This window comes from Pecten maximus, chromosome 6 (genome assembly GCF_902652985.1).
Source record: "Pecten maximus chromosome 6, xPecMax1.1, whole genome shotgun sequence".
In the NCBI taxonomy this organism is placed as follows: domain Eukaryota; kingdom Metazoa; phylum Mollusca; class Bivalvia; order Pectinida; family Pectinidae; genus Pecten; species Pecten maximus.
In genome coordinates this window covers 13056274-13075987 of record NC_047020.1, presented here as the reverse complement: position 1 = coordinate 13075987, position 19714 = coordinate 13056274, and the positions used below count along the sequence as shown (strand labels likewise).

The 19714-nt window shown below is 34.6% G+C and overlaps 1 protein-coding gene across 1 annotated transcript; it reads left to right on the top strand.

Annotated features, from left to right (window-relative positions):
- Positions 1 to 11651: 11651 nt before the first annotated feature.
- LOC117329007 lies at positions 11652 to 19209 on the top strand. The gene is made up of 2 exons (XM_033886683.1): positions 11652 to 11715; positions 18175 to 19209. Exon 2 carries the CDS (start codon positions 18187 to 18189, stop codon positions 19030 to 19032), a length of 846 nt encoding a protein of 281 aa, XP_033742574.1. The 5' UTR covers positions 11652 to 11715; positions 18175 to 18186; the 3' UTR covers positions 19033 to 19209.
- Positions 19210 to 19714: the final 505 nt, after the last annotated feature.

The following is a 19714-nucleotide window of genomic DNA, read 5'->3' as shown; positions in this document are numbered from 1 at the left end:
ATCCAAAGATTTTAACTCAAGGTGACTAAGATGTTTGTCGTAGAAGTTACGGCTTACTGTAGACACGGTAGAGCCTGAATCCAAAAGGGCCTTAGTCTGGAATCTGTCAATGAAATTGGTGGCTTCGGTAGGTGGTCCAAGTAAATCTGGAGGTTGTCTGATGGTCTGGTTCCGTCGTCCATTATGGCCTATCGTCCCCCCCTTGATGATGGCCACTGGGAGTTTAAAGTTTTCCTGGTATGATCCAACCTAACCCGACATCCCAATGCAATGTGCCCTCTCTGATGACATCTATAGCATTCTGGCTCTTCTCTGCTATCCTGGTCATTGTCCATGGCAGCAGTAGGTTCCTGTTGATTGTAGCCAGAGTTCGGTTGATTCTGATATACCTGCTGAGGCTGAAAATAATTCCCTCTAGACTGGTCGTAGGGATGCTGAGGATTCTGAGGTCGTTGGAAATCCCTCTGCTGAAACATCTTATTCTTCTTCGGCTTGTTCTGTTTTTCCCGACTTCCCTCCTTAAGTGCCTTGACATCCGCAGCCAGCTGTTGTACAATCCCCTTAATCTCCTTCAGTCCTCCCTCCTCAGCTGAAGGGGTGTCAACAGCTGCCATAGACTTAGCTACCTGTTTCTTGGTTGTCTTGTCCTCTGTATTCCTCTGGTTCTGATCTTCCTCGAACCTACGTATGGCAATTCGAAGCTCATCAAAGACCTTGTTGCGATCCAGCAAATGTGCAGTCACATCCTTCAATGGAGACCGAAGACCCTGCCACAACATAGTGCACAGCATATCATTAGTCTTTCTGGCATCAACTTGTCCACCTTCTACAGCTTTGGAGAGTAACGTCTCAAGTCGGCAGCTCCATGACGACACACTTTCATCAGATTCCTGTCGAGCACTGAAAAACTTTGCAAGATACATTTCACACTTCACCACCGTTCCATATATGCTATCCATCTTCGCAATAACTTCTCCTGTTGTGACGGATGCTGGCAGAATAGATCTTACTCTAAGAGCTTCTCCCTTCAGTGAACTCCTGACAGCCTGTGCTACTGCATGCTCAGGATGCCCTTCTCTAATTATACACTCAATTTCTTTCCTCCACACATCATAGGGAACATCCTTCTTGTCCTTGTCACCCGAGAAATGTGAAATCTTGGGGAAATGCTGAATGGCAGAGGTAGTATACTGCGTCTGAATCTCCTGCTTCACGCTTGCCTTGCTATCTTCCTTGCTTTCCACATCTTTCAAAACCCGATCTTTCATCCATGCCTGAAAATCTGCAAGGGAATCAAGCTTCGGTTTGGTCTTCATCGTCTTAAAATGTGCTACCAACTTAGTCACTTCCTCTTCTGTCATCTCATCCAAGTCCGACATAATGTATGGAATAGTTATACACAGTGCAAATAACCAAACAATGAACATCAAAAGTCACAATTGAAAACAAAGGTTTTCAAACAGAATCAAAATTTGTGAAAAACAAAATTCAAATAAGATGCAAGAAGATATAGTTTAAATGCTGAAATAAATCAAAATACTGAAATAAATGAAAGTCCAATCCTGAAAAAAAAATATCAAGCAAAAGACAAGTTCTACTTATGTAGACATGCACAGTATCTGATACTTACCTGTCTGTATAAAGGATTGGTATATTCAGTATCAACAGCAACAATGTTTATATCAAAGTAAATTTAAGTAAACACTGTAAACACAAAATAAAGCCCACAGACAACACAGTCACACACAAAAACCACTCAAAGAATCTAAGATTAAATCCTAATTATAATGACTAGTTGCGAGTAACAACTAACTAAGAATAACAACTAATTTAATCTAAAGTAGAAACTAATCTGAAAATTTTAAATAAGGGAGAAAAAATGAAAAAAAAAAAAAATTGCCAAATTTCGGAGTAAATATGAATTGAAACAAAAAAAATAAACAAAAATAAACAAAATTATTATGAAAATTCAATAAGACAATCTAATCCAATTCCAACAAAAAATAAAGCACACAAAAAACCAATCAGTCGCGGTCAGGTCTAAGTCACTGTCTTGCTATCTACCGCAGAAGGGAGAAATACAAGCGTGAATTACAACAGAAATGTATCAAAAAAAAATACAGCCAATTTCTTCTAACTCTAAGAATTTTCCTAAGTGAATTTATAAAAAAAATATGAAATACCAGTGATATAATCAAACAAAAAATAAATATGAACACAATCAATCAAAATCTACAAGAAAATACAACTATATTCAATACAATTCTATATCAACTTCAACGTTACATGCCCCATATCAATAAATTAACAAATTGGGATCACATGCAAATTATTATAAACGACGTGAAAACAAATGTCAATATTATTCGAACCAAATGTCAATATAAATACGAACTGGCAAACAATGTCTCAAGTAAACACAGCTTCTGCAATTTCTGATTAATGTTTATTGTCAGCAAATACTACGAATTACCTTGTTCTTCAGCTGGAAACGCCAAAATTTCCAAAATAACTATCCATAGAATTTCAAAACACACAATATGCCGCCATATTGGAAAGTCTGAATCACTAAAGTGATTGGATCAAGCAGGGCAGCACATCTCAGCAAGAATGACATAAATTGAGTCTCCGTCCTATGGACGCTTGAATATACACACGTGAAACACACTGTCGGAAACACAGTCGGTGACGCTTGTACTGTCGATGAATATTCCTCACTGGGGGCTCCACATGTAACCGGGGATATCAAATAACCACTTATATATATATATTACTGAAAAATACTACTCTGTATATACAAAGTTACAATTCAAAATAGAGATTTTGAATAAAGATAATAATTTAACTTAAATGCCAAACTTATAAAGTTCATAGCAAATCTACAATATAAGCTAGTTAGATACAATACATTGAAACAGTAATAATTCACTAGAACCATAACTTACCTATAAATTCTCTGTCTTTCGGTCCTTTGTCACAAATGTCCGACTCAATATATGTATAGGTCTGATCAGTTTGGCAGACTGTAGAGAACTAACTTCCTTACAAAGAGATTCCCGCCAAACTGACCAAAGGCTATTATAATATCTTGACCAATAAAAAGTATAGAAACCTATCACATGTACGTCATGTGATGTATAAAAATATAACTATACAGGTAAGGTAACTTAAACATAGACATACAGGTAAGTCAGCAAGAATCACTCCTTGTAATCTATAACACACAAACACCTCTTCTGTTACACACACACTGAACAATATGGGCACAAATAAATAAATAACACAAGTCAATAAAATATATACATACAAATTATATAAAGCATGACATTAATCACCCTATTACATCGACACATTTCAGAACAGATTAATTTATATGTATATATATAGTTGTCAAGTAGTAATAAAGACAATACAAGTGAATTTTCGAATTTTCGAGGAAACCTTTATCAAGACATTGGTAAATTACAAACGATCACATATAGACATGGAACAGTTACACAATTATACTTGGTATAGACAACACTAATATATATCGTTATGTTGTGAAAACGATTCCCCTCGGCCGATAAATATATAAATATATAGATATTTGAAGGGTTTTTGTTTTTTATTTTCAAATAGTACATATTGTAAGTGACCATAAAGCTTTATTCTAAACCCATACCAGAAAGCTGATTGATTAAGTTAAACATTTTCCAAAATACTATATTTCGTTTTTAAATCGGTAGTAAGTATCACGAAAAAAATGTCACCAAAGCATCTCCTGCCAACTAGTTCACAGGACATATGATGATGATATGAAGGTCGCTGCCTACGAAATGGGTATCGTCCGAGAGATTACACTTTCTTCTTCATGTTAACATTCTGAAACTCTCGTCTTTTTCCATATTATACAATATAGAGCGAATAAAGTACATAACCAACGATTCGATCGAAAGTCGGGCGGATTCGACTTTGAGTCGGGCATTCATATTTGCTTGATATTAAGTCGGACAGTTAGTCTGTCGTTATATGAAACAAATATATCTCGTTTGTACAAGTGAATTAACTTTCTTTTTTGTCTCTCTGAAATGTGGCACCAACAAGCTTTCGTAGTAACCATTGGTAATATCTACAGCTAAAATACCTTTGATAGACGTGTTTCTACCACAATACCCTGTGTTATTCAACTCTCAGACCATCAATTAATCATTACAGCTGTTGTTAACAATCTGTTTATACCACACGTGGTATAAACTCTGTACGCATTTCGATTGGCTAACACGGTGAACTTTGACCCAAGCTGCAATTGTTATTGACGTCATCAATAATCTAATGACGTCACATCACCGGGTCCCGGACGTCACCGGTACACTTTATTTGCATACGCGAAATTATACTTGGCCACGTTTCCCTTTGATTCAAGCCGATATTATTGTGGTAGAAACAGGTCACACGACTCGAAATTGTTGGATATGGAATTTATTTCACACTCGTAAGTTATTTTTTAAAAGTTGCAATAAAAAAATAACTTACTCGTGTGAAATAAATTCCATATCCAACAACCACTCGTTGTGTAACCTCTATATCTCTTACCTTATGATAGAAGGGAGACAATCGACCTTATTTCGGCGTATTTACGCAATACTATATATATGGTAAATTAATTATTTCATAATCATGCGGTTTCGATGAGTTGTGACATACACTAATTTGGCATGCTGTATAAATGAATCATGCGGTTTCAATAAGTTGTGGCATACTATTTTGGCATGCTGTATCAAGTGACAACAATAGTGAATGGAATCAAATAGGAGACATTAATATACGATGCAAAACAACGAATTCGATTCGACTGTTATGTTAGTCATTTTAATGGTTGAAACAAAAGCTACAACTTTTATTGCGTTAAACGAACGAAGCTTTTTATCACGTTAAATGTTAGCTAAGTAAAAAAAAAATAACTCGTTAAATTCCAAGTACCATTTAACGCGTTGAATTCGAATTGAACATTTAACGCATTAAATTCTAACGCGTTAGATTTTATGTTTAATGCTTAATGTTTTTAACACGTTTAATACTTACACTTTAAATCTATCTCGTTTCTGACATGAATGGTATTACATAGTAGGAAGTCATGAGCTTGGTACTTTCTGGAGTGTCAGTGTTCTGCCAAATCATGTGTTTCTATACTGTCTGCATTGTACTGGCATTTTTGTTAGCACATAAGTCAGCTGTTCAGCTTGTGATTTTGAACGTGTGTAAAAATGTGACATAATTCACAAAATGTCTGAGGAGGTACAAAACTAGATCGCCAAAAATCAGCCACCATACATATAACTAAATTATACTGTATACACACGTGTATTACTAAATTATACTGTATATACACGTGTATTACTAAATTATACTGGGTATACACGTATATTACTAAATTATACTGTATATACACGTGTATTACTAAATTATACTGTATATACACGTGTACTACTAAATTATGTGTACTACTAAATTATACTGTATATACACGGGTACTACTAAATTATGTGTACTACTAAATTATACTGTATATACACGTGTACTACTAAATTATGTGTACTACTAAATTATACTGTATATACACGTGTACTACTAAATTATATTCTATATACACGTGTACTATTAAATTATACTGTATATACACGTGTATTACTAAATTATACTGTATATACACGTGTACTACTAAATTATGTGTACTACTAAATTATACTGTATATACACGTGTATTACTAAATTATACTGTATATACACGTGTACTACTAAATTATGTGTACTACTAAATTATACTGTATATACACGTGTACTACTAAATTATATTCTATATACACGTGTACTATTAAATTATACTGTATATACACATGTATTACTAAATTATACTGTATATACACGTGTATTACTAAATTATACTGTATATACACGTGTACTTTTAAATTATACTGTATACACACGTGTACTATTAAATTGTACTATATATACACATGTACTACAAAATTGTATTGTATATACACGTGTACTACTAAATTATACTGTATATACAAGTGTACTACTAAATTATACTGTATATACACGTGTACTACACAATTATACTGTGTATACACGTGTACTACAATATTATACTGTATATACACGTGTACTACTAAATTATACTATCTATACACGTGTACTACACAATTATACTGTGTATACACGTGTACTACAATATTATACTGTATATACACGTCTACTACACAATTATACTGTATATACACGTGTGCTACTAAATTATACTGTATATACACTGTACTACTAAATTATACTGTCTATACACGTGAACTACACAATTATACTGTCTATACACGTGAACTACACAATTATACTGTGTATACACGTGTACTACAATATTATACTGTATATACACGTGTACTACTAAATTATACTGTCTTTACTACGTAGTTAAAGAATATATACATCTAATAGATTTTTAAGTTATACTGTATATTACTGTAATGTACTGTATATACTACTAAATTATACTGTATATACTACTAAATTATACTGTAAGTACTACTAAATTAAACTGTATATACTACTATACTATACATATTTACATAATGATGTGATGTCATGTTGGTATTGTTCTATGAGTGATCATATTTACATAATGGTGTTACGTCACATTGGTATTGTTTCTATGAGGGGTCATATTTACATAATGGTGTTACGTCACATTGGTATTGTTTCTATGAGGGGTCATATTTACATAATGGTGTTACGTCACATTGGTATTGTTTCTATGAAAGGTCATATTTACATAATGGTGTAAGGTCATATTGGTATTGTTCTATTGGGGGGGGGGGGGGGGGGGGGGGTCATATTTACATAATGGTGTTACGTCATGTTGGTATTGTTCTATGAGGGGTCATATTGGTATTGTTCTATGAAAGGTCATATTTACATAATAGTGTTAGGTCATATTGGTATTGTTCTATGGGGGGGGGGGGGGGGGGGGGGGGGGGGGGGGGGGGGAGGTCATATAATAATGTTACGTCGTGTTGGTATTGTTCTATGACGGGTCATATTTACATAATGATGTTACGTCACATTTGTATTGTTCTGTGAGGGGGTCATATTTACATAATGGTGTTACGTCATGTTGGTATTGTTCTATGAGGGGTCATATTTACATAATGGTGTTACGTCATGTTGGTATTGTTGTATGAGGGTTCATATTTACATAATGGTGTTACGTCATGTTGGTATTGTTCTATGAGGGGTCATATTGGTATTGTTCTATGAGGGGTCATATTTACATAATGGTGTTACGTCATGTTGGTATTGTTGTATGAGGGTTCATATTTACATAATGGTGTTACGTCATGTTGGTATTGTTGTATGAGGGTTCATATTTACATAATGATGTTACGTCATGTTGGTATTGTTCTATGAGGGGTCATATTGGTATTGTTCTATGAGGGGTCATATTTACCTATATATAACAATGATTATGCTCCCCCACTCGTAAGTTCATACCACTTTAATGACATCATAAACCACCTCTTTGAAATATTGTTAAGTTAGAAACTACAGAAGTATTGGCTTGTATCGAGTATATAATTTAATACTCTAATCTTATATTGTATCGAGTATGTAATTCAATACTCTAATCTTATATTTTATCGAGTATGTAATTCAATACTCTAATCTTATATTGTATCGAGTATATAATTTAATACTCTAATCTTATATTGTATCGAGTACATGTATGTAATTTAATACTCTAATCTTATATTGTATCGAGTATGTAATTTAATACTCTAATCTTATATTGTATCGAGTATGTAATTTAATACTCTAATCTTATATTGTATCGAGTATGTAATTTAATACTCTAATCTTATATTGTATCGAGTATATGATTCAATAATGTAATCTTATTTTGTTGAACCGTTATGTTTGGTTTGGTTTGTTTTTGTTTAACGTCCTATTAACAGCCAGGGTCATTTAAGGACGTGCCAGGCTTTGGAGGTGGAGGAAAGCCGGAGTACCCGGAGAAAAACCACCGGCCTACGGTCAGTAACTGGCAACTGCCCCACATACATGTAGGTTTTGAACTCGCAACCCAGAGGTGGAGGGCTAGTGATAAAGTGTCGGGACACCTTAACCACTCGGCCACCGCGGCCCCTTGAACCGTTATGTAGTAAAATGTACTGTATACTTGTATATGTATTGCTTTCGAATTACTAATGTAATGAGAATTATGCAAATGTTGATTTGAATTGAATTGCATAGCAAGGCTGGTGTCAAGGTGAGGGAGTTAAGATCATAGATTCTGAAAGCGATTTCACCGACCGGTTAGGTACACGGAAGGTACAGATATTTACCGACGATGTGTTCCTGGTACATTTACGCCACCGATAAGAAGAGATCAAATCAAATGGAAGTACCAGCTCAATACGTACTGTAAATATAACAAATAGGGAAGTTAAACAACAAAACGTTTTATTTCTATGCAGTTTATTTGATCACGTTTGCTGTGTGATATTTACATTATTATGACATTAAAGAAAACACTGAAGGAAGTTCATTTTTATCATATACTGCTTAATTGATTAAGAAATAGACTTTGTCTGGAAATTACAATAAGCTGATCAATTATTTGACATAATTTTATAGATCTTCACACAATGCGGTAACGAACATCCAATTAGAAAATCAACATTAAGTAAAACATATCAACTTGAAACTATATAGCCTTATTTAACAATATGCCGTAAGTGCATCAATATCATATATCATCAACATATGCTTTCTCTTTCTCTTTTTAAGCTTGACATTCTTGTAACAGCAAGTGTAAGATAATATTATAATACGATAGCATATTCTGGGATGGCGCGTTTCCTTTAACCTAGAGGTTTTCCCGTTCTGTGAAACACGGAAAAAAAATGTTTTACAAATAATAACCCATTTTCATGAAGGTAGGGTACAGGTTATAAGATAGGGTGACATTTTAGTTTTCGCAAACAAATACGAAACAGGAAGTAGCTGACCACTTGGAAGAAATTCGTGGTCCAGGAAGAGTAATGTCGTGACTGTAAAGGGTCGTCTATAGTACATGTATACATACAGACAATCTGTTTGGTTATTACATAGTGGAGCAATATCGTACCAATTATCAGAAATATATAAAACAGTATTCTCTATTCCAAGTTATATTCAATTTCCCAATAAGTAATAAATATATAACACAGTGATACGACTGACGAGGAAATAAATTGTATGACTCGTGCTCTGACCGGGCCTCCACCTCACGACCTACGGCACCAGAACGTTTCAATGGCGCAGTTATGGACGGCCCAATACGCTGACATGATCATGGTGACAAATTAAAAAAAAAAAAAAGTCTAATCAGACACCTATATGATTCGAATACCTGGATCGCAATGTATACTATATATCGATGCGAATTGTACACATATAACATAGTTCAAGACAGTATAAATACGACAGGAAATCCAAATGTTTACCTAAGGATCAACAACACATTGTGCATATACATGTACAGCGTATGATACATTGTGCTAATAATTAGATATATAAAATAGTAACACAAATGACGAAGAAAGACAATTTTAAGGCTCCTGCTCTGACAGGGCCTCGAATATATGTGTAAATCTATGAATAATTTATAATATATACAGTATATATATTTATATAATGGATATTTATAAGATATACATTGCGACCCAGGTATGATCATGTCAACGTATCGGGCCGGTCATAGAAACGTTTTTTAAGGACGTGCATGTGGTGCAGCGGTATAAAGTGCGGGTATTTCTGGCTTGGTGATTGGGTGACGGAGATAGCGAGTTCGAAGTCCGATTAGGGCACGAGTCATAAAGTTGTCATCATTTGTGTTTCTATGTTACATATGATATGTATATATGATATTCATCACAAAAAACTACGACAGGGATTTCAAATATTTACCTTAGATGTTTAATAAATAACAATATAGTAGGCCTTTGGGACATGAATCGACATGCAATGTACAATAAACATGTGTGGTCAGATCATCATGTAATTTTGTCACGTGTGGTCAGATCATCATGTAATTTTGTCACGTGTGGTCAGATCATATAATTTTGTCACGTGTGGTCAGATCATGTAATTTAGTCATGTGTGTGTGTACAAAAATGTCAACTAGTTAAGAAATGTATGTAGATTTATAAAAATTATGTTTAAAAAAGTTCCATGTGCTTTGTTTGTACATAATTATAAATATGTTTTTCTGGTTAAATCTAATTTGTGAAGAGAAATGAAATGAAGTTTGAAGTTTGGCCAGATCATCTGATTTCGTCACGTGTGGCCAGATCATCTGATTTCGTCACGTGTGACCAGATCATCTGATTTTGTCATGTGTGACCAGATCATCTAATTTTGTCATGTGTGGCCAGATCATCTAATTATGTCGTGTGGCCAGATCATCTAATTTTTGTCATGTGTGGTCATCATCTAATTTTGTCATGTGTGGTCAGATCATCTAATTTTGTCATGTGTGGCCAGATCATCTAATTTCTCAACATGTACTCAGGACAGTTAGTTTTATTCGTTACTGTCATTAACATAAAAATTCGGATTATTATATAAACACTTATTCAATTAGCCTATCGACCGAAGGGATCATTCTTTTTTTGTGAATCCTCCAAACCGGCAGTGATCCTCAAGTCAAAAATCCCATCAGTCCATCATCCACAGCTCTGATCCTCAAGTCAAAAGTCCCATCATCCACGGCTGTGATCCTCAAGTCAAAAATCCCATCAGTCCATCATCCACGGCTGTGATCCTCAAGTCAAAAGTCCCATCATCCACGGCTCTGATTCTGTTAATCCAGTAGAAAACGCCTAATTTGTAGAATTAGGCCTAATTGCATTTAGATAACACAGAAACTTTAGCACTGATCACAGTGAACTTTTGACCTGTGATTCTGACTCGTGAGTGTGACTGCTGGTTTGATTTTGAAGGGGAAACATAATAAATGGACGGTGATATAAGATGCCTAGATTGGTCAAACAATATTCTATCGCACAGTATAAGTTTGAAGACATGCTCACACTAAATTTAATCCAATTGAAAGTCATAATAAAACTAAAACAAGTGAGTAGATGTCAATTTATTTCTGATCAAAGCATTACTAGGAAATGTATAATGTAAAGTGGAGACCATCGAAACAGGGCAAACATTCTTCATTGGCCTACTCATATTCAATGTATTAATTGCAACAGAGGTATTTTCATGCCCAATAGCTATTTTACATGACTAACAGTTTACTAAATGTGCTTGAGAGAAATTTTTCCCAGGCGAGTCATTAGGAAGCGGTTAGTATTACAATGGTTATACACATTGATCGTGTTTCTAACTTACCTCCTGATGTAATTCTTATTTCATTTCAGAATAAAGAGAAAATGCAAGAACAGGGGAGACCAGTGGGTAGTTCCGATTTCACAATTCTGTCTGGTAATGATGGTTTCTCCAACAGATGTAAGGATGTGTTTAGCTGTCTACAAACCTTGGAGGACAAACATGTCGCTCACGACAAATCTATCAGCGAGGAAGGAAGTCAACACCTTTTAAAAGCTGACCCAACTGTTGAAGATACTGAGACAATATCTCGAAAATTTAAGAAACCAGACAATCTTCCTAGTCCTAGAAATTCAACAAGTAGGCTTCAAAAGTTCCATGTGCTTTGTTTGTACATAATTATAAATATGTTTTTCTGGTTAAATCTAATTTGTGAAGAGAAATGAAATTAAGTTTGAAGTTTGGCCAGATCATCTGATTTTGTCATGTGTGACCAGATCATCTAATTTTGTCATGTGTGGCCAGATCATCTAATTTTGTCATGTGTGGCCAGATCATCTAATTTTGTCATGTGTGGCCAGATCATCTAATTTTGTCATGTGTGGCCAGATCATCTAATTTTGTCATGTGTGGCCAGATCATCTTATTTTGTCATGTGTGGCCAGATCATCTAATTTTGTCATGTGTGGCCAGATCATCTAATTTTGTCATGTGTGGCCAGATCATCTAATTTTGTCATGTGTGGCCAGATCATCTTATTTTGTCATGTGTGGCCAGATCATCTAATTTTGTCATGTGTGGCCAGATCATCTAATTTTGTCATGTGTGGCCAGATCATCTAATTTTTGTCATGTGCGATCAGATCATCTAATTTCTCAACATGTACTCAGGACAGTTAGTTTTATTCGTTACTGTCATTAACATAAAAATTCGGATTATTATATAAACACTTATTCAATTAGCCTATCGACTGAAAGGGATCATTCTTTTTTTGTGAATCCTCCAAACTGAACTGTTTCATGCTCTATGTCTGAAAGTGATTGTTTGAAATGTACGCCTCGAAAATTCGACATTTATTTGTTTGAACTATCGTTATTACTACGTGACCAATTATAGATATATATACGAAAGTAACAGGTTTGAGTTTCCTGCTTTAATTGTACTGTATCGAATTATATTTAATATGTGTACAGATTGCATCTGGGATCTCGCTATCAAAATACTGTTCCCATGACGTAACGGATAAGTCCCTACCAATCATTCGTAACGAAGGACTACGGGAAGATCAGCTGTCACTATATCTACTTAGCGAAGAAAATATGACGTGTCTGAAGAAAGGGTCTCATCATTTCCTTATATGTACCTAAGTACTGGCGAGCTCGGTGAGACTCCCGCCCTGATCATTGTATCCAATGCAGTCACTATTCGATAGACTGGGTGTAGCCAATGTTTTTTTATTTAAACATATTTTTATTTGTTACTTAATTATACAAATGGATTGAGCACAGTTTATACAACTTATATCAAGCCCTTTCCCAATACAATTTTACACAAACATTATAACAAGATAGCATATTTATATACATATTTATATACATATTTGAAGTTTTCTTTGTCTGCTTTCATTTCTAATGTTTCCGCAATATTATTATGTAAATGAAAGAGTTATAATTACTTCCATTGAAATTGTCTTCAAATCGCGACACACATTATGATCGTTTTGTTAACAAAATGAACTATTTTTAGAAAGACTTTGCAATAACATGTATAATACACGCACTACAGGAATACACTTATTATAATACTTACATTTTGTTATGGCGTGAGAAACACACGTGTGTGCTGTACTTTACTGTAGTGTAAAGTGTTTTCAGATGACTGCGCAAATAAGGTCGATCTTCTTACAAATTACGCCTATTTAATGACAGTTCACCTGAAATAATTAAATGGCTATACCTTTGAAAACATTATTTTTGTGAATATAAAGTTTACATTTTGCTATGGCGCCCTTACATGATTACCCTATGGCGTGATTCAGTGTCATCGTCTGAAATAAACTCTGTCATAGTCGATCACATAATGTTTCCTAACGGAATGATTACGAAATCCACGTTTTCGACACTCGAGCTAGTCGCTTGATTTTAACTTATCAAAGTAACTGGTACACGTGTATACAGGTTATAAGTGAAGTTTTCCGTCAAGTATAGGCCTACCTACGATTTTAACTCGAGGCCGCGTTACAACAACTTTTAATATCCCGCTACATAATGTTTACAAGTGTGATAAATGCTTCGAATTAATTTAATGAACGCCTTATAAAATTATCAAAGAAAATAACGAGAGGGATTCCGGTACCCATTCGAGGAAAGCTCAATTAAAACTTATTTAAGTCGGATGAAACTATTTTTTGTTTATTTGTTTACTGGTCAATCTTAAACGCAAGATTCAACAAAATTTCATTTATTAAAAAAAAGTATGAAGGTACAGAGCTACCGTGTGACAAGTGACCTCTGTGTGGAAAAAATATTGTTATTGATAGCAGAGACATATATCTCTGTTGATAGGTTTATCGTTGAAATGTCAAAATTAACTAGATCTAATGATTTTTCGATAAATGTAAAATAATTGTATTAAGAAATGAATAATCAATAGAAGATACTATTTCTTCATTGATATTAAAAATGATTTGTATATATCAATAATGAATTTATTAATATCAATAAACAAATGGTATTTCTTAATTTATCGTTTCCTATTGATCCTGTCAAGAATCCACGACTTAGTCGAAGGGAAATAACTCTAAGTGACATAGACAGTCCTAACAGAGCGAGGGAGATGGTCGGATATGGCCCTGACAGTCTAAGTTAGTTGTAACTTGTAAGTAACCTTTTTCCTGGCCAGTGTGTGGTTTAGATTATTCAAAGTATATAAGTCGTGATGTGGTAACTTTTTTTTACCGTGAAACACGTAAAAATTGTGTTATCTAGATATATGCAGCCATACAAATCGCGTCACCAGTTTTGACGGATACTATTTCATGACGTGTGTAAAGGGATCTTTAGCACAAATTGCAAAATTCTTGGCTGTTCTGTACCGTTTTAATACCATTTTAATGATTATTAAAATCATTTGCAGTTTCAAAATATCTTTATATGGCCAGTTTGATACCAATACATACGTGCCTTTTTACTGTCTGCACACATCACAGGGGCATGTCTAGTTTTATATCAATATAGGTATTTCTGGCTATGTTTTTAATATAAAACCAGACATGCCCCTGTGCATCAAGTCAAAAGTCCCATCATCCAAGGCTCTGATATACTCAAGTCAATAGTCCCATCATCCAAGGCTCTGATATACTCAAGTCAATAGTCCCATCGTCCACAGCAGTGATCCTCAAGTCAAAAGTCCCATCATCCAAGGCTCTGATATACTCAAGTCAAAAGTCCCATCATCCAAGGCTCTGATACTCAAGTCAATAGTCCCATCGTCCACAGCAGTGATCCTCAAGTCAAAAGTCCCATCATCCAAGGCTCTGATATACTCAAGTCAAAAGTCCCATCATCCACAGCTCTGATACTCAAGTCAATAGTCCCATTATCTAGGGCTCTGATCCTCAAGTCAATAGGTAGCAGTGTACAGTAAAAATGCCAAATTCTGAAAAATATGGCACATGTTTTAGATATGTAAACATTGCCAGTTAACCTTACATATAACCTCTAATAAAGTATATATATTTGAAATCTGTACAACATTTGCAATTTTAATAGAGCTCTGAAGGATAAGTAAACTGATATTTTCTGTGATTTTTAGAGCTGTGAATACCATGGTAACAACTTAACAAATTCTCAAAAATTGCTAAATATTATGATATTTGACCCAAAATGGCACAATTCTCTACACAATTTTTTTTCTGAAACCTATTTAAAATTAGATATCTCTATCCCAAAGACAGAATTAATCTTGTTTGGACATATGTTGTAAATTAAGTTTTTCCGCTATCTTACCTTTTCTGTGGGCTTCCATTTTGCGCTGTAGGCAAAACTAAATTTCCTGTGTAAACACACGTTCGGAAAATCCGGATATTTAAAATCCGGAACCAATTTATTGATTTTTGTTTTAATAAATGTGAAGCCTGTATGTACTACTTCATACTGAATATACCAATTATAGTGTACATTTATTTTTTCATTTTTTATGCATATCATAATACAGGAGTTATTTGCTTAACAAAAAAATTGCCCATGGCCAGGCTGACTTACTGTGGTGTGCTACCTTATACATCACTTTTTCAAATTCTAATTTTACTAAAAACCCTATGAATGTCTACAGCATGTTCCGACGAACAAAATGACATATCCGGTTACTGTGTATCTTTAATAGTCACCGAGTATTGCTGATTTCCCTGAGAGGTGTATTTTGACAACTTTTTCTCCCAATCCAGTAATAAGGGGAGGTAATTTTAAAGATGAAAACTCCCATAATTCTGTATATCTCTTGAATAAAGTTGTGTTTTGAGTTGAATGTGGTACTTTGAGTCACTGTGCATGTAATCAAGCAAAAAATACTATACAACTATCAAATTTAGCCTTGTAATATGACGTCATAGTTGTCATGACGTCATCAGTAACTATGACGTCATCGGATGGTATCTATGACGTCATAAATACTCAATGGTGTCATAATAAATAACCAAATTCCTTTCCAAACCTCAGCTTAGCAACGCATGCAATATTCTAACTGATAAATCATGACATGACATCCAAGATTTCAAAATGTCATGCCTATGACATCACAATCATCTGTTTCCACCCCGGTTATTCAGATATGTACCAATGATCATATGAAAGTGTCCGCTGATCCCATTTTATGCGGAAAATGCTATTTTTTCTGCTTTACCGAAGGAAATGACAATAATTGACAATATTGTGTCAACCGTACACTCAATCAATTGAAATTACATGCTTACCATTGTATAAATAAACTGAAAATAATGGTTTCACCAAATATTTCAAAAAATAACACTTACTGTAACAGTTTCCATGGATACGGGGTAATAAATCAGGTAAAACAAACCAGAATTCAGTCTATATGGTTTGTTAGATACCCAATAAGTTATATTGGGTTTGTTATAAAACATAGAATATCTTTTCAATTTACACTGACTCATTAACATTATGCTTAATTAACCCACCCTTAAAATGGGTAGATATGCGAGTTACCTCCCTTGATTCCTCTAATATGACAAGCCAGATAATAAACAAGTTTTAGATTGTTTTTATGCATTTGTGAGCAATAATGAATTAAAATGAAGCTTAATCAAGCATAATTAAGCACAATTTCCAAAAAATAACATTTTTCAGCCCTTATAAGGTAGCAGTGTACAGTAAAAATGCCAAATTCTGAAAAATATGGCACATGTTTTAGATATGTAAACATTGCCAGTTAACCTTACATATAACCTCTAATAAAGTATATATATTTGAAATCTGTACAACATTTGCAATTTTAATAGAGCTCTGAAGGATAAGTAAACTGATATTTTCTGTGATTTTTAGAGCTGTGAATACCATGGTAACAGCTTAACAAATTCTCAAAAATTGCTAAATATTATGATATTTGACCCAAAATGGCACAATTCTCTACACAATTTTTTTTCTGAAACCTATTTAAAATTAGATATCTCTATCCCAAAGACAGAATTAATCTTGTTTGGACATATGTTGTAAATTAAGTTTTTCCGCTATCTTACCTTTTCTGTGGGCTTCCATTTTGCGCTGTAGGCAAAACTAAATTTCCTGTGTAAACACACGTTCGGAAAATCCGGATATTTAAAATCCGGAACCAATTTATTGATTTTTGTTTTAATAAATGTGAAGCCTGTATGTACTACTTCATACTGAATATACCAATTATAGTGTACATTTATTTTTTCATTTTTTATGCATATCATAATACAGGAGTTATTTGCTTAACAAAAAAATTGCCCATGGCCAGGCTGACTTACTGTGGTGTGCTACCATAGTCCCATCGTCCACAGCAGTGATCCTCAAGTCAAAAGTCCCATCAATCCATCATCCACAGCTCTGATCCTCAAGTCAAAAGTCCCATCATCCACGGCTGTAATCCTCAAGTCAATATAGTCCCCATCGTCCACGGCAGTGATCCTCGAGTCAAAAATCCCATCAATCCATCATCTACGGCTGTGATCCTCAAATCAAAAGTCCCATCATCCACGGCTCTGATTCTGTTAATCCAGTAGAAAACGCCTAATTTGTAGAATTAGGCCTAATTGCATTTAGATAACACAGAAACTTTAGCATTGATCACAGTAAACTTTTGACCTGTGATTCAGACTCGTGAATGCGACTGCTGATTTGATTTTGAAGGGGAGACATAATAAATGGACGGTTATATAAGATGCCTAGTTTGGTCAAACAATATTCTTATCGCACAGTGCAAGTTTGAAGACATGCTCACACTAAATTTAATCCAATTGAAAGTCATAATAAAACTAAGACAAGTGAGTAGATGTCAATTTATTTATGACCAAAGTATTACTAGGAAATGTATAATGTAAAGTGGAGACCATCGAAACAGGGCAAACATTCTTCATTGGCCTACTCATATTCAATGTATTAATTGCAACAGAGGTATTTTCATGCCCAATAGCTATTTTACATGACTAACAGTTTACTAAATGTGCTTGAGAGAAATTTTTCCCAGGCGAGTCATTAGGAAGCGGTTAGTATTACAATGGTTATACACATTGATCGTGTTTCTAACTTACCTCCTGATGTAATTCTTATTTCATTTCAGAATAAAAAGAAAATGCAAGAACAGGGGAGACCAGTGGGTAGTTCCGATTTCACAATTCTGTCTGGTAATGATGGTTTCTCCAACAGATGTAAGGATGTGTTTAGCTGTCTACAAACCTTGGAGGACAAACATGTCGCTCACGACAAATCTATCAGCGAGGAAGGAAGTCAACACCTTTTAAAAGCTGACCCAACTGTTGAAGATACTGAGACAATATCTCGAAAATTTAAGAAACCAGACAATCTTCCTAGTCCTAGAAATTCAACAAGTAGGCTTCAAAAGTCACATGAGGATGAAAGAAAAGGGCTCAAGAGGCCATCTTCTGAACTGTATGTTCCTCCATATAAAAAGAGGGGAGACAACCCTGAGTCAGATAATAAGTCAAGTAAGACAGATTCAGACTTTAAACTTCCTCCACAAAGATTCCCGAACCAAAGAAAAAACAAAGTTCCTGATTTTAAACTAAACCCCAACAAGTGGAAGAAGTACACCTTAGAGGATGTTTCGAATGAGGATATGAGTCAAGCTGCGAACACACAGGCAGCCTTCGCCTTCCTCGAGGAGAGGAGGAAGCTGAGGGAGGCTGCTGATGGGAAAGAGGAGGAGGTGAAGGCTGATGTTGAAGGCGGAGCATGTTCACAGGGCGCTATTGTTTTTAAAAGACCTACCAAAAAGGGAGGTAATAAACAGGACTCTGTTTCAACAAAAATTAAATCGGATAAGAACTGTGATAATTTTGATGGTGACGATGACTTAGAGGATGAATCATTAATTATCAAACCAAGTGTGACTTTTAAATCAAAGAAAAACAAAAGTCAGAGAAATTTAAGAAAGAAAGAAACAGAAGATGATGATTGAGAATATAACTCTTTGTACATTACCTATCCCAGGGTAATAATCATTCAAAAGTAATACAGTTTTTATCTAAAAGTGAATTTTACTGAGGGGAATAAAGATGCCTTTGTTTAACTTCTTTGGCTCACTTTCCATACAAGTTTTAATTATCTTTAATGCATTAAAAGATTGTTTAGGAAATATCTGTTTCTGTTATGATTTGTTTTGGAGTGATGTACAGTTGATGGATTTCATTTTATCAGACTAGATTCATACACACATCGGTGATAGAGCAGCATATAAGTTATACACAATGTTACCAAGTGAGTCGAGTGACTGTAGAATGAGCTCATTAAACCAACCTCGCACCCTGACACACCTTTTCATCCTTTAACAACATTTACTAACAGCTGAAACTCAACTAAATGAGCTTATAGAGAAAATCTCCCTACAGGAGTAGCATAACAGAACAGTTAAACAAATTTTGAATCCTCTGGTTTACAAAATGATCTTGATTCATGGTGCTGAACCAATCGCTTCCTAAGGTGAATTCCAGTCGAGTTTGTTATAAGAAATTCCCTTAACCCAGTGTTACAGGAGTCGACTTTACTAAAAGATCTTTTGATTAACTGAAAGACCTTTAATCATTAAAGTAGATAATAAAAGATGAGTAATACAGGCCCATTGGGCCTCTTTAAATATAAGA